Genomic DNA, 13486 nt, shown 5'->3' with positions numbered 1-13486 from the left:
CGGTATCGCCTGCCCTCACCTGAACCCCCGGACTTCAGGTGTTCAGGCACCACGCTGCTCCAAACACCAACACCAACACCAACAAACAAAAGAGACCAATTGCAAGAATGTTCGGTCAGCAAGCAGCTCAATCGTCGGCGAGTCCGTTTTCTTTCGGTTCTACACCAGCTGCGGGAAGTACGGCCAATGCTACCCCGAGCTTCGGGGCTGCTCCAGGGACCACACGGCCGACAATGGCTGGTGCAATGGGGTTCAATGGAACTGCGCAGGCCGGTGCTGGTACGAATATGTTTGGAGGAAGATCGGATATGCCGACCTTGTCGTTCGGTGGTGCCCAGGCTCAGCAGCAGCACTTCGGTAGCACGCAGCCTCAACAGACAGGCTTTGCAACCGCTCAGACTCAGCAGCCAGCAGCGGGAGCTTTTGGCGGTGGACAATTTGGACAGACACAGGCTCAGCAGCCAGCGTTCGGAGGTTTGAGTGCTGGATTGTTTGGGCAGTCGCAGACTCAGCAGTCTGCAACTGGAGGCCTTGGTGGCGGACTGTTCGGACAAACTCAGACACCGGTGGTAGGCACTCAGTCGATGGGATTCGGAGGGTTCGGAGGACAGCAGCAGCAGCAGCAGATGCCCCAAATGCAACAGCAAAACGCCTCTAATATCACATTGAACACTCGATACTCCGATCTTCCCCCCGATGCCCAAAAGCTTCTTGACGAAATGGACAAATTCATCGCCACCCAGACCATGTTGGCGGACGACTTGTCCGCTCGTCTCCCTACCCAGAATACTAGCATTTCCACCATCTTGAACGACGTCCAGGAAGTTAACCGCAAACTTCGCACGACACAATCGTTCCTCTCAACCGACCAAACCTCTCTCCGCGCCCTCCGAGAAGTCGTGGACAACGACTCCAACAACGCCCGAGTCGCAACCCGCCTCGTTGATGGCCTCCGAACAGGCGGTATTCCCCGTTCTGCAGAACCCATGATCCAATATTTCGCCGAACAAGCTACAGAGATGGAGTACAGACTCCAAGGCTACGCAGGCGTTATCCAGGAAATCGGAAGACATTTGGAGACGGTGGAGTACACGCATGAAGGGAATAAGAAGGGAGAGGTGTTGTTGGGTGCATTGAGGGAGCAGCAGAGTAGCTTTATGAATTTGAGTGCGGGAGTTGCGGATGTGCATAATGAGATTAGGGCACTGGAGAGCAACAGGACGGGAGCATAAGATACCACGGATTAGGGCTATAGACACTCAAAGTAATGGATATACCGCAATTCTGGGTGGTTATTCAGATGTCCTTCTTACGCGTTACCGTCTTCACGTGATCTTTACTCGCGTGCCGGCGCGTTTCCCCAAGTCGACTCCGCGAAAGTGCTACTCCAAACCTATCGCAACGGTCCCTGTCCAAGCAGTAGATCACGATGGCTACCAATGAGCCATCACCGCTGATCTTCGAAGATGTCGTCTTCTATATTTGTCAACCCTCGATAGACGAAGCCCGGACCGCCGAGCTTCGACAGAAACTTCTGAGTAATGGGGCACGAGAAGCACCGCATATGCCGGATGGGATTGATTTGGGAAAATTGACGCATATCGTTACGGGGGATATTGATTTTAAGGAGTTCAGGGAGTGTGAAGCGCGGGGTGTTGAGGTTGTTACGCCGAAGTGGGTGGAGACGTCTGTGCAGCGGAGTAAGCAGCTCAAGTGCGCATATTCCATCGATCAAATGACTGCTAGCTAACGAGTGGCAATAGTCCGCAATGCTACTCTCCAGACCCACGCATGATCTTCTCCGGCCTCCTCGTCACCTGCTCCGAACTTCCCCCCGGCGACCGCGACGCAATCTATGGAGGCATTAAAGCCCTCGGCGGCGAGTACACCGATAAACTCCTCCGAACAACAACACACATCGTCGCGCTTTCCACCAATAATGAAAAATGTAGGCAAGCGATGGCGAGACCGGGGTTGGGGATTAAAATTGTGTTACCGCATTGGTTTGATGATTGTTTGAAGTTGAGGAGGAGGATTGGGGAGGGGCCGTATTTGTTTGGGGGAGATGGGGAAGTGCCGGAGATTTGCAAGGGGGCTAACCTTCCGGATGGATCACTGCCACCGGTGCCGCCAGCGGAGGCGAGTGCGGAGGGGAAGTACACGCATGCGGATCCATCCCGTTTGCCGAGTGAGCCTCCACAACCAACAAGTCCCTTCCTTTCCGGTCGAAAGTTCTTCTTGGCCAAGGATTGGGAGGTGGCACCGCATCTGCGTCAGTCATTGCAACAGACGATTTCGAATGCCGGCGGTGTACCTGTGGACCAGTTGGCAAACGCAGATGTGTATGTTGGACAATGGCGAGAAGGTGATGACTTCGTGGACGCGAGCAAGCGAGACCTCGTTGTGGGCAACTTAATCTGGCTGTATTGGATGCTCGCTCACACCCAATGGATTTCACCGCGGGTTCATCTGCTTCACTACCCCAAGGTGAAAGGCGGACTTCCTCACATGAGGAACATGGTCATCACGGTCTCGAATTACACCGGCAATACCCGTACCTACCTCGAACAGCTTGTCCTTGCCTCGGGGGCGAAGTTCACGAAGAGTATGCGACAAAACGAGAATACGCATCTGATTACTGCATCACCGACTGGCTCGAAATATGAACATGCACGAAGTTGGGGATTAGTCGTGGTGAATCATCTTTGGTTGGAGGAGACATATGCGAAGTGGTGTCCGATGAGCCCGACGGAGAGTAGGTTCACTGCATTACCGGAGGGTCGGAACTTGATGGAGGTTGTGTATAAGACGCCTATTGACGGCGAAGCACTGCGTCAATTCTGGGAAAGCGAGGACGAAGAGGAGAGCGATGAAGAGGAAGAGCCAACCACGACAAAGCCCTCGAAGCCTATATTGGCGCCGCATACGAGCGGGCTGTCCAGTGCTTTGCCATCCGATGGATTGAAGGACAGAGATTTAACGTCTCCAGCAACGGCACATACGCCCACACCTCGCCCACGGACCACGAAACTTCCCCAGGAAACGCCAACGTCGAGGGGACGTTTAGCGCATCTGTCCAGCGAACCACCGAGTTCTGGGAAGAGGAAGGCAGCGGATGTTGCTATTGCTAGATTACACAGTGTTATCATGCCCGACGTTGTCGCGTATGAGAAGGAGAAGAGGAGGAAGACGTCGTCGATTGTTGAACCTCCGCTCCCTCTTAGGCCAAGGTCATCGACACCAGCTGAAGAGCAGCCGCCAGCGAAGAAGAGCAAGAAGACGAAGCAGGCTGTTGTGGCGGAAGCGTCGAAGAAAGCCGCTGGAAATGGGACGGGCAGGGCGAGGAGTGTCAGTACTACTGCGCGTCCCTCCTCTGGTATTCGGGTTATGGTCACCGGATACAAAGACTGGGATGATGTGAAAGTTGACGAACTAACTGAACTCGGCATTGACTTCGTCAGTACGGCACCAGACTGTACACACCTTGCTGCACCAGGAATTCTCCGAACAGAGAAGTTCATGTCAGCGATCCCATACGCACCTATCATCATTTCGACAGAGTGGTTGGAAGTGTGTCTGGCTGATCGGAAGATTGTTGATGTGGATGAGTACGTCCTGCAGGATAAAAAGATGGAGACGCAGTATAAGTGTAAGCTGGCCGACACACTCGCTCGTGCGAGGAAGAATCAGAGAACGCTGTTTAAAGGATATATCGTTCATTTGACGACGGGGATCAAGGGTGGTGTCGAGCCCTCCACGCGGATCATTGAGGCTAATGGGGGAAAGGTGGAGATCGGCGTGCCGAGTGCAAGGCAGTTGGCGACGAAGGAGGAAGGGGTGGAGAGGGTCATTGTCAGCATCGAGAAAGATCGGAAGCAGTGGGACAAGCTGGTGAAGGCTGCCCGTGCGAAAGGAGAAGATCCAAAGGTTTACTCTACGGAGTGGATTTTGACGAGTGTGTTGAGACAGGAGTTGGCTGGTGATGACGACTTTGTCATAAAAGTATGATAAGAGAGGTAGTCTGATGTTTTAGGAGTTGTGTTCGTTTATTGGACGTACATGACCTCTCGCTGTTCTTCTTTTCCCAGATCCGTCAAGATCTCAACTCCATCCTCCGTGATCATAATCGTGTGCTCAAACTGTGCACTCCGTCCCCCATCGTCCGTCACGATCGTCCAATTATCATTCCATACCGAGAACTCCGCACCGCCCTCACACAGCACCGGCTCAACAGTAAATATCGTACCAGGAAGCATGATCTCATTACTCTTATCGTTCGCTGAAAGTAACTTTATTATGATGTTACGGCAAAGGAGAGCAAAGGGTGGCCTACCACAGTGGATAATCAGAGGATTTTGGTGGTATTCTCGACCGATTCCGTGCCCGCATAGTGCGGTGTTGATTTCGTAGCCGTGTTCCTCAGCGACTCTTTCGACGGCTAGACCAATCTCTTCATAGCGATTTCCAGGGCCACAGGCCTTGATACCTTCGTCGAGGGCGAGCTTGGTGGCTTCGAGGAGGCGGGAAGAGAGTGGGGAGATCTGGCCGACGGGGAAGGTTGCGGAGGTGTCGCCATGAAAGCAAGCACTTGGGTCGGAGGGGTGGGCGGCGAAGAGGGCGATGTCGAGATTGATGATGGATCCCTCCTTGAGTATCGTCTTGTCTGGGATGCCGTGGGCAACGACATTGTTGACTGAAGTACACTTGGGATGATGAGGTTAGGAGCGGTGTATCAAAAAGAGTGGGATGTGACGTACAATTGACTTCGGGAAGCCTGAATAGTTCACTGTAGTATCCATTAGTACACGGTTGAGTTCACACGGAGTTTTCCAACGAAACGTACGTGATGATGGAACAGCGCCATTCGCAAACGCCCATTCCCTTGCGAAATCATCGATTTCTTCAGTTGTCACCCCCGGCTTCACGAGCTTGCTCGCTTCTTTCAAGCAGTGCGCCGCCAATCGGCTTGCATGTTTTACACCACTTTCCAATAATGGATCCTGGTTCGTTGATGGAATTTTAGCCTCCCATGGTGAACTCCTTCCGTGCTTAAAATACCATGGCCGAGGCAGGTGTTCTGGTATAGGAGGCAGGCTGTTCGGCAGAGGAGCTGCTGGCTTTGTCTGTACGATCTGATGGTAGGTGGGGTCTGAAAACCATGGCTGAGCGGAAGCCTTCGAGAATAGCGATCGTATTCTGGTCCTCATTGGGATTTTCGTTGGATGGGGTCAAAAAGTTGAGACGACGTTGCAGCCACAAGGTTGGAGTTCGAATTTCCCAAAACGGCAAATTCATGAACGTCCCCGTCTCAGCCAAAACATTCGAGGTCCGTGCACAACACCATGGCCAATATAAGAACAATAGTAGCAGTGATGACGAACAGCAACGACCATGGCGACTTTATTGAAGAGGAGAGCTTCGGTGTCGCCAAGCGCAAACCAAGCAGGTGAACGGAAGAAGAAGGACGCTGCTACCGGCGGCCGCTTCTTCCTCCCCAAATCTCTCTTACCAATTGTCTCCAGTCCGTCTGCATCAAAGCTGCCAGTCATTAATAACCATGAGCGGTTCCTCTCTGTGGAGTCCTTCCTGCCCAATCGTTCTTCTGGGCCGTACGTTCACCGCACCAGGAAACCCACTTTGAAGCAGCGCATTGCATTGACAGTGGACTCTCATGTCTTTGGACGGCTTTGGGAAATGTTCGACGCGATACTTTCGTTGGCGTTTGCATGTCTGTATATCTACAATACTCGGTTCGCACGAAAGGAGTCCACGCCACAGGCTCTTCCTGAGCCTTGCAAACGGATTGACCGGGCCCTCGCTGTTCTTATCTTTTTGCAGTTCTTGCCGCGAATCTGGATAGCTGAAAATCGGCCGCGGTTTTCAGCCAGTGTGTGGGCTTATGGTACCTGGGTCTCTTGCTTCTCGGTGCTCGTCTCATGGGTCGTCGACGAAACGGAGTCTATCGGGGGTGTCTTCTTGCCAGATATTGACACGACGTACATGAGTGCCGGGAGCTTGATCTTCCTGTATCCCTTCCGATTCGTGAGGCTTCATGAGTCCCTCAGTCATCTCTACAAGCCATTGGGGAAAGATACGGTGTTACCTCACATGAGCTTGATCGTACGAAAGGCGGTTCAGTTGGCTACTACAATCCTCCTGACGCTGTCTTTCTTGGCTTCGTACCTCCACCTCGTCACTTACAAGCAGGCTGTCCACGCGCACAAGGACCCTAAGCTCACCTTCTTTGACGCTTTCTTCTTCACGGCAGTGGGCTCTATCACCTCTATGAACCTCAATGCTGGGGTACCCGACACGGTTTTCTCCCGCATCATCGTTCTTCTGGTGATCCTCGGAGGTGCCCTGTTCATGCCAACGCGGATCTCCTCTCTGGTCACGCTTATCAAATCCAAAAGCAAGTACGAGCATTCGTTCAAGAACCCAGACACGTTACCTCATGTATTGGTAACGGGCGAGTTCCGTACGCTGCAGCTAATCGAGTTTCTTCGGGAATTCTTCAGCATGGATCACGGTCACGAATCCATTCGCACGCGCGTGGTAATCCTCCACCCCGCGGAACCTGATGAAGAACTCAAACTCGTTCTTGCACAACCAATGTACTCTCAACGCGTAACCTACGTCAAAGGCTCTGCTGTCTCCTTTCGCTCTCTCCAGAAAGTCAAAGCAGCCTCTGCGTCCGCCGCATTCCTCCTCGCCCATCATTCTGAACCAGAATCGGATGACCTGGATGAAATGGACGCGCAACAGATGATGGCGGCTTTGAGTTTGAAGAAGTATAATCGGCACATGAGACTTTATGCGCAGATTTTGAAGGCGGAGAATGCGAGTCACTTTGAGTATTTGGCCAATGAGGTCGTGTGTACGCCGGAGTTGGTGATGGGGCTGTTGGCACAGAGTATCTTGGTGCCAGGTTTGTCGAGTCTTCTCATTTTACTAGCCACGAGCATAGCGACTGGTACAGCAGAAGACCTCCTCAGGCGAGCTCGAGAAAGCCATCTCGACTTTATGGAGGAGTATATTGCTGGCGCCTCTTGTGAAACGTACATCACGACTTTCTCGGAACATCTTGTTGGCTGTACATTCTCTGAGGCCGCAGAAGTCTTGTTTGCTGCTCATGGCATACTCCTCGTAGGCCTTGCAGTTCAGCACGAGCCGAAAGATTCGGCGCGTGTTGAGGGTCACGCACACTTCGAGGTCCTTCTCAACCCTGCGAAGCGCATCATCAGTGGATCTGAACATGTTTTCGTCATTGCAGGAGATGCTGAGGCAGCGGATCTGGTTGCCACGTTCGGTATGGCCGATGGTGGGCTTGACATCTCCGAGGTGTTCGGTAATCAAGCGAGTGAGGCCAGTGGACCTTCGCGTTTCGTGCCAGCTGATTTGCCTGGGACACAGAAAAGCGCAGCTATGGCGAAGACGACTAGGATTCTTCCTCGAGGTCCAGGAGCGGGGAAGACCATGGCAAGTAAGAGTAAGCTATCTTTCTTCAGGAAGGCGCAAACCTTCGATATGCCCGTAGACGAACAGACGCCGCTGCTGGAGGGGAACGTCTCAACTTCGCCACCCAACGGCAGTGATGGACGACCGAGAGTACAGCGGATCTCCAGTGATGGGGGACCGCACATGCTCATCCCTCAAGACGCTGAGCTCCACCGGACACCCCCACAGAAGCCACTGCCCCTGAAGGGTAACGATATCTTCTCGACAAAGTTCGAAGACCATATCCTTGTTTGTGACTGCTCGCACCCATCGACGACGACGCTCAATGCCTTTGTCTCGACCATCCGTCAAAGTCTTGATCCGAAAGAACGAGGACGGTACATCGTGATTCTCGGGCCCAATGTTATTCTTGCCGAGGTTCTGAATGAATGGACGGACGTCATGTACGTTTCGGGCAGTGGGACCAGTCGGCGTGATCTGGAGTTGTGCAACGTGAGAAAGGCGGCAAAGATTGTGGTGTTAGGTCCACTCGAGGAGCAGTCGAAGTAAGCCAACCATCACGTTTTGCTGTGCTTAACTAACAACGCCATATAGCTCCAGAACAGCGGATGCTATGACGCTCTTGACCGCGTTAAACATCGAGTCCATGAATGAACGTGAAGAGGTACTCATTGTCATAGCTTGCTCACAGCGTGAGACGTTCAAACTGATCGGAGAGTCCGAAACCTTTGGTGAGCTTCTTTCGTACACTTACACTTTTGGGTACTTTGCATCAGCTAACATCCGCCATAGGGTTTCCTGAGGCCGATTGGGTTCAAGCCCTCGTAAGGCCCAGTTTCATGAGCGGGCATGTCATTTCCGGATCACAAATTCAGCCTCTGATTTCCCAATGGTATCTTGGCGTGATCTCTAAGTGGTCACAAATCACTAACGCGAAGTTACAGCTTCCACAATCGTCATGTTCTTTATCTGTTCAAACTTTTCCTTGGTATTGCTCCGCTGGCGGAACAAGTCAATGGAGCTGCTCCGATCACCAGCAGTCCAATCATGGAGAAATACATCGGTAAGTCGGTCCTCTATGCGGAATATACAGTTTTTGACCCGAGGCAGGACGAGAATATGGAGCTCTTGTTCGTTATCTCTTTCGGCAAAGCAAGGTTCCAATCGGCTTATACCGGACCACTGCGCATCGCGGCGCTGCTCTTCCGTACGTGGTCGTCAATCCGGAGGCAGCAACGGTTCTTAAGAAGACTGATGTGGTGTATATCATGGGGGAAAGTCACTAGAGAGTTGCACGTATCAATGCAGTTTTTAATTCTTGCCAGTACTGCCAAGTGCAAAATTCTTGACGCGAAATGCAAGAGCGCGCGAATAGCAAAACTTGGAATCACAAAGACCCTTCAAACAACACAGATAAAGGTCTGGGAGTGCAGGTAGAGTGTCAAAATGATTGCGTTTATCTTTATGAACCATGCAGTGTCCCACTTCTCGCTTTCTGTCATACGTGTGTGGACATCTCGTTTAGCAGAGTTAAATTAGTTGGCATATGGTTTGATTACTGCGCATGAGTTTGATGAGCTGGTGTAACACCTCGTCTTACTTAGATTGCGTGAGTCATTTAGTTATGGCACGGCACCGGCGTCATGACTCATCATGACGTACACTTGGACGTACACTTGGACGTACATTGGACGTACATGGAAAACTATATAAGCCAGGCCTTATGCCACCTTAGGATACTCATCCAATACAACCTTCTCTTCGAGTATATCACAATTTCTGAGATCCTCTCATAGAGACTTACCCCAGCCAGTGGTACGTCTGACACTTTCAAAGCGTCTATTGTGTATAATCATGTTGGGAGGGGGCTTCAGCTTGTTGTGATTGGAGGCCCCTCCATAAGCTACCCAATGGCAGTGCATGGGGTGCCATATGATAGAGGGAGCTCAGAATCATATGTACCGCGGATGTGCTCAATGGTGTTGGCTTTCTTGGCTTTCTATGAGCTTCAACATGATGATGTTGTATGCACGGATATGCACGGATATGCAGTGTCTGCATCGCCACTGAAAGACCTTGTGATGTCACGACGGCAGGAAGAGTGAAGCTACAGATGATTGGAGGACACCAATCGACTGCTGGGCGTCTGGACTGTCCATAGCCGTCTTCACTTTACAGTCTAGGCCTTTAGCTACCCTGATCTAGTGTTGATGTGACAACCCCATGCTGGGGCCCATGAAACGCTCATTTGTGAAGAATATTGCGCTTAGCTGTATGCTGGTCGTTACAGCGGTGTGAGATTTTCTTGCGACATGCGCCAGGGTCCTCAAACTCCATGGAACCGGGACCATTAGAATACCAACGAACAAACCATTGTAAGGTCTAGGAAGCTCAGAAAGACCTCAAAATGCTCGGTGAAGTCACTACCGATACAGAGCGACGCAATATTATCCTCCATTGGAAGGATGGGAAAGACCCGCACTGTCATGAATGGCTTCATGACCTCGGGGTTCCCACACTCTTATTATTATGTGTTATATTATGTTTTAGTTCTGCGTATTAGTGGTTTGATTGTTGAGTTATTTTCAGTGAGTCATTTAATGGTACGTGATACAGCTCCTTAGCGGCGCGGCAGAAGGACGGCCGCAGCGGAAGGAAGGTCACAGTGGAACTTAGCCTGGATTAGTATATAAAGGGGTGTGTTTCCCCCCCACTGCTCTAGTTCTTGAGTTAGCAACAAGAGTCTTTGAGAAAACCAAGACCTTACTGTATCACCAGCTCAAGAAAGTTCCTTAACCTCTTGGGTATCTCCTTCGTCTACGCCACTTCAAGTATTCTTCAACCAAGTCATCCCTTGTTCCAGCTCCGCATACAAACCGCCCTCAACCACCTTGTTACGTCTTTTATGTCAGTCTTGGTTTGGGCCTGGTCTTACCAGTGATTGTGTCTTACGTCAGTGTTACGTCATCCCGGTCTCGGTCCCCTAATATCAAGTCTGATCGGTCAAAAATACAAATCTGTATATGAACTGTGGGTATGCGCTAACGCAGGAGGCACTTGATCGGTAAGTGAAACCCCACTCAACTTCACGAGCCATCGAATGCAGCTTAGCTGGGAATCTTGTAGTAGTTTGTACGAGATTAGTTATATCTATACAAATATAACTATCTTTGAAGCTTTTCCTACAGACGACTTCCCTAACAAAATGGCTGTTCACTTGTCCCCAGTCAAGGCACTTGGGGATGGACCTGCCCATAAACCGACGTACCTCGGTCAATGGTTTGTGAGATACTCTCAGTTGCACTATAGTTTGTGCATGCGCCCCTGCGCACGCCCTGTATTCCAAATCGCAAAAAAATGACCGTTTCATCCACAATGTCATCTATTCAGAGGCCCAGGCGTAGCGGGAGGGGTGAGCACACGCGTTTTTCACCCTCCCCTTCAATCCCATCCCGTCGTCCGGCTCCCGAGGATGCCCCTGAGCCTGAGCTACCCCTGCCTCGAAGGTCTCGTACCATCCAAGAGGACCTCTCTCCTCCACCAGCAGCTCCACCAGTCGACCTATCGCCAATCCCGCAGACCAAGGTTGCTGTAAGAACCCAGGGGAAGTTGAATCCGGCGTCGGTTATTGATTTCGAGATCGCCCAGGTCTGGGATATGGCTCGAGTTCAGTTGAGGGAGTTAGGGTTCCAAGCTTTGCGTCTCAGTGAAGATGACGCCATATTATTCACCTGGACCTATGATATGAAGCTTGGGCCAACCCGTTCGAAGGAGGGGGAGGTGAATTTTTGCCACAGAATCCGACTGGAATCAGCTTCAATCTCGCTGTGGGTTAATTCGCGGTGCCCGCAAGTATGTTGAATTGTTCCTGATAGGGACGCAGAAAGGCGCGTCAAATGACTCAAGTAAGTTTGTTTTATCATCCTATGTCGCGGAAACGCGTAATTTAACGTGCCTGATAGGTGCACCTCCCTCTTCGCAGCAGGGCCGCAGAACCGTCAATGCGCAAATGGTAGCCCAGCTCCCCACGGATACCGCAACTCATCGAGAGATGATTTTGAGGTTAAAAGACACGTACTTTTGCCTTCAGTGCGATCGGCAGTGCTTTGTGCGCAATGGGAAGCATATGAGATTGATGGAGGAGGACATTGCGGCTTGGGCAGCGGGTATGGTAGGATAGACACCCATTGCAACCCTCCACAACCCTCCCAGAGGTTCGCGCTTCGACAAATACTTCAATACGGACAATCCCGGCGCGGAAACGCCCCGCACAAATAACTCCAGCCCTTTGCCGTTTACCTTCATGCCCCAATCTCCTGGGCTCCCTTACCCTTACCCAATGCTCCCACCCATGTGGCCGATGGCGCCTATGATGCAGCACACTGTTCAGCGTCAGCTGTCTCCAGCAGACCCCCGTTCAAGTCCACCAATCGAGGAGGATGCTGAAGGGTCGTTGCTCAGGGATTTCTTGGAATACGTCAAGGAGAAGTCTGAAGCGCGCGCCTTCTCTGATGAGGAACACTTTAATAGGCTCACTGAAGCTGACTATGACGTCAAAATGCTCAAACATCTGTCATGGGAAGGCGCAAAATCCATGGGAATCACTCGAGGGAACTACGACCGCTTGCTGCACTACCGCAGGAAGCGGAAGCCCAGCAGCGCGTAGGATGATAGAGTCGACCTCGGTGATCAAGATGGTACCACTCTCAGCTCTGGGAGATGTAAATTCATATAGTTATTCGTTTTCTCTTCAATCAACGGCCTCGAAGTTCTCCGTATGCATGATCATGCGAGCTAATGCGGCCTTAAACTCCTGCATACGGGAATCCCACGCTTTTCATGAGCTTATAACCCCCGCAAAAATGGTCGCAACGAAGTCAAAAAGGGCTTGTCTGAAAGCGCAAAACGCACTCTTTCCACCATTAGGATGTCACCTCTCACAACCCTTTTTCCAGCGTGTGGCGTCAGCTGTGGCGCAGTTATGCTCCCCACATCCCACGGCTGCCTTTTCATGGTCATTCAGCGTACAAGAACAACGGCCAAGAACTCAAGGGTAAGATTGTATTCTGAGCTGAAACTTAAGCTATTGATAGATAAGACCTAAAAGAAGCTCTGTGTGACTTCTGCAGAGATCCCAGCATGCTGGAACATGGACCTTGCTATCTCGGGCGTAATCGAGGATTTCGCGGTTTCCCAGTAAAAGTAGTAGGGATTTGTAATGATATCAGTCGAATCCTTGCTATGTTTGCGCATATACTGCTTCATTATACCGAAGCATCCCTCAATGGGGTTCAGATCTGGCGAATACGGCGGTAAATAGATGCATTTCCGACCACGGTACGAGAGGATTTCTGCAATTCTGGGATCATGGTGAAAGCGCACATTGTCCATTACAATCACAGATCGAGGCCCTGGGAAGGGTGTTGTGTTTGGGAGAACCTCTTTCTCGACGAAGTCGTAAAATAGGTCCGCATTGTAAGCACCTTGGTAGATGTGCAGGGCCACGAATCCATCAACTGTAAGACCTGGGAGGATGGACCATCCGGGTGTACGTTTGAGGACTCTCGATACCCTGGCTTTTCTGCCCTTGGGAGCAAATCCATGGGTCCGCCGAGCATTGGATTCGTTGACACCGGACTCGTCGAGATACATCAACTGTTCCGCAGAATAGTGTGACATGAGCATAGTATGATGCGCACGTAGTTCCTCGTTGCGCTGGGCGGCTGTTTCTTCCAACTAGTAGGCTGTCAGCCTCTCCAGTACATCCATGGATGGAGTGTCAGCGTGCTGACCTTATGGTAGGTGTACCTGAGTCGTTTGAGGGCGCGGCAGACATCCCATTTGTCGAGTTTAAAGCCATAGAGCTTCGTGAGAGCTTCGGCTGCTTCGTCTTGGTACGTATCGGGCGCATCATCGTACATTTTTTGAAGGGTCTGTTTTCAGCGTAAGTAGCGAACAACGACTCACAAAAAGCGTCAAACCTCCAGACATTCGCCAGAAATCTTCGGTACACGTCCCCTCTGTTGAT

The 13486-nt window shown here is 51.3% G+C and overlaps 6 protein-coding genes across 6 annotated transcripts; 5 read left to right on the top strand and 1 right to left on the bottom strand.

The window, feature by feature from the left end:
* Positions 1-70: 70 nt before the first annotated feature.
* On the top strand, positions 71-1232 carry SAICODRAFT_68493 (uncharacterized protein; the record flags this gene model as incomplete). The annotated part of the gene is made up of 1 exon (XM_019170392.1): positions 71-1232. The coding sequence occupies exon 1, from the start codon at positions 108-110 to the stop codon at positions 1230-1232; it is 1125 nt and encodes a 374-aa protein (XP_019027217.1). The 5' UTR covers positions 71-107.
* Positions 1233-1564: 332 nt separating this feature from the next.
* Positions 1565-4008, top strand: SAICODRAFT_51310 (BRCT domain-containing protein; the record flags this gene model as incomplete). Its single annotated transcript, XM_019169050.1, has 2 exons — positions 1565-1713; positions 1764-4008. 2 exons carry the CDS (start codon positions 1565-1567, stop codon positions 4006-4008), a joined length of 2394 nt encoding a protein of 797 aa, XP_019027216.1.
* A 4-nt stretch (positions 4009-4012) lies between these two features.
* SAICODRAFT_68491 (methionine aminopeptidase) lies at positions 4013-5234 on the bottom strand. Its single transcript, XM_019170391.1, has 3 exons — positions 4844-5234; positions 4758-4786; positions 4013-4703 (listed from the first exon to the last, which is right to left on the bottom strand). Exons 1-3 carry the CDS (start codon positions 5205-5207, stop codon positions 4047-4049), a joined length of 1050 nt encoding a protein of 349 aa, XP_019027215.1. The 5' UTR covers positions 5208-5234; the 3' UTR covers positions 4013-4046.
* Positions 5235-5391: 157 nt separating this feature from the next.
* SAICODRAFT_68490 (uncharacterized protein) lies at positions 5392-8784 on the top strand (the record flags this gene model as incomplete). Its single annotated transcript, XM_019170390.1, has 5 exons — positions 5392-8003; positions 8053-8189; positions 8251-8350; positions 8403-8521; positions 8569-8784. 5 exons carry the CDS (start codon positions 5392-5394, stop codon positions 8742-8744), a joined length of 3144 nt encoding a protein of 1047 aa, XP_019027214.1. The 3' UTR covers positions 8745-8784.
* Positions 8785-10833: 2049 nt separating this feature from the next.
* SAICODRAFT_4300 (uncharacterized protein) lies at positions 10834-11319 on the top strand (the record flags this gene model as incomplete). The annotated part of the gene is made up of 1 exon (XM_019168719.1): positions 10834-11319. One exon carries the CDS (start codon positions 10834-10836, stop codon positions 11317-11319), a length of 486 nt encoding a protein of 161 aa, XP_019027213.1.
* A 478-nt stretch (positions 11320-11797) lies between these two features.
* Positions 11798-12124, top strand: SAICODRAFT_4299 (uncharacterized protein; the record flags this gene model as incomplete). Its single annotated transcript, XM_019168718.1, has 1 exon — positions 11798-12124. The coding sequence occupies one exon, from the start codon at positions 11798-11800 to the stop codon at positions 12122-12124; it is 327 nt and encodes a 108-aa protein (XP_019027212.1).
* Between the last annotated feature and the right edge of the window lie 1362 nt (positions 12125-13486).

This window comes from Saitoella complicata (genome assembly GCF_001661265.1).
Source record: "Saitoella complicata NRRL Y-17804 unplaced genomic scaffold SAICOscaffold_1, whole genome shotgun sequence".
Taxonomy (NCBI): Eukaryota; Fungi; Ascomycota; class Saitoellomycetes; order Saitoellales; family Saitoellaceae; genus Saitoella; species Saitoella complicata.
This window is presented reverse-complemented; position numbering and strand designations above follow the sequence as displayed.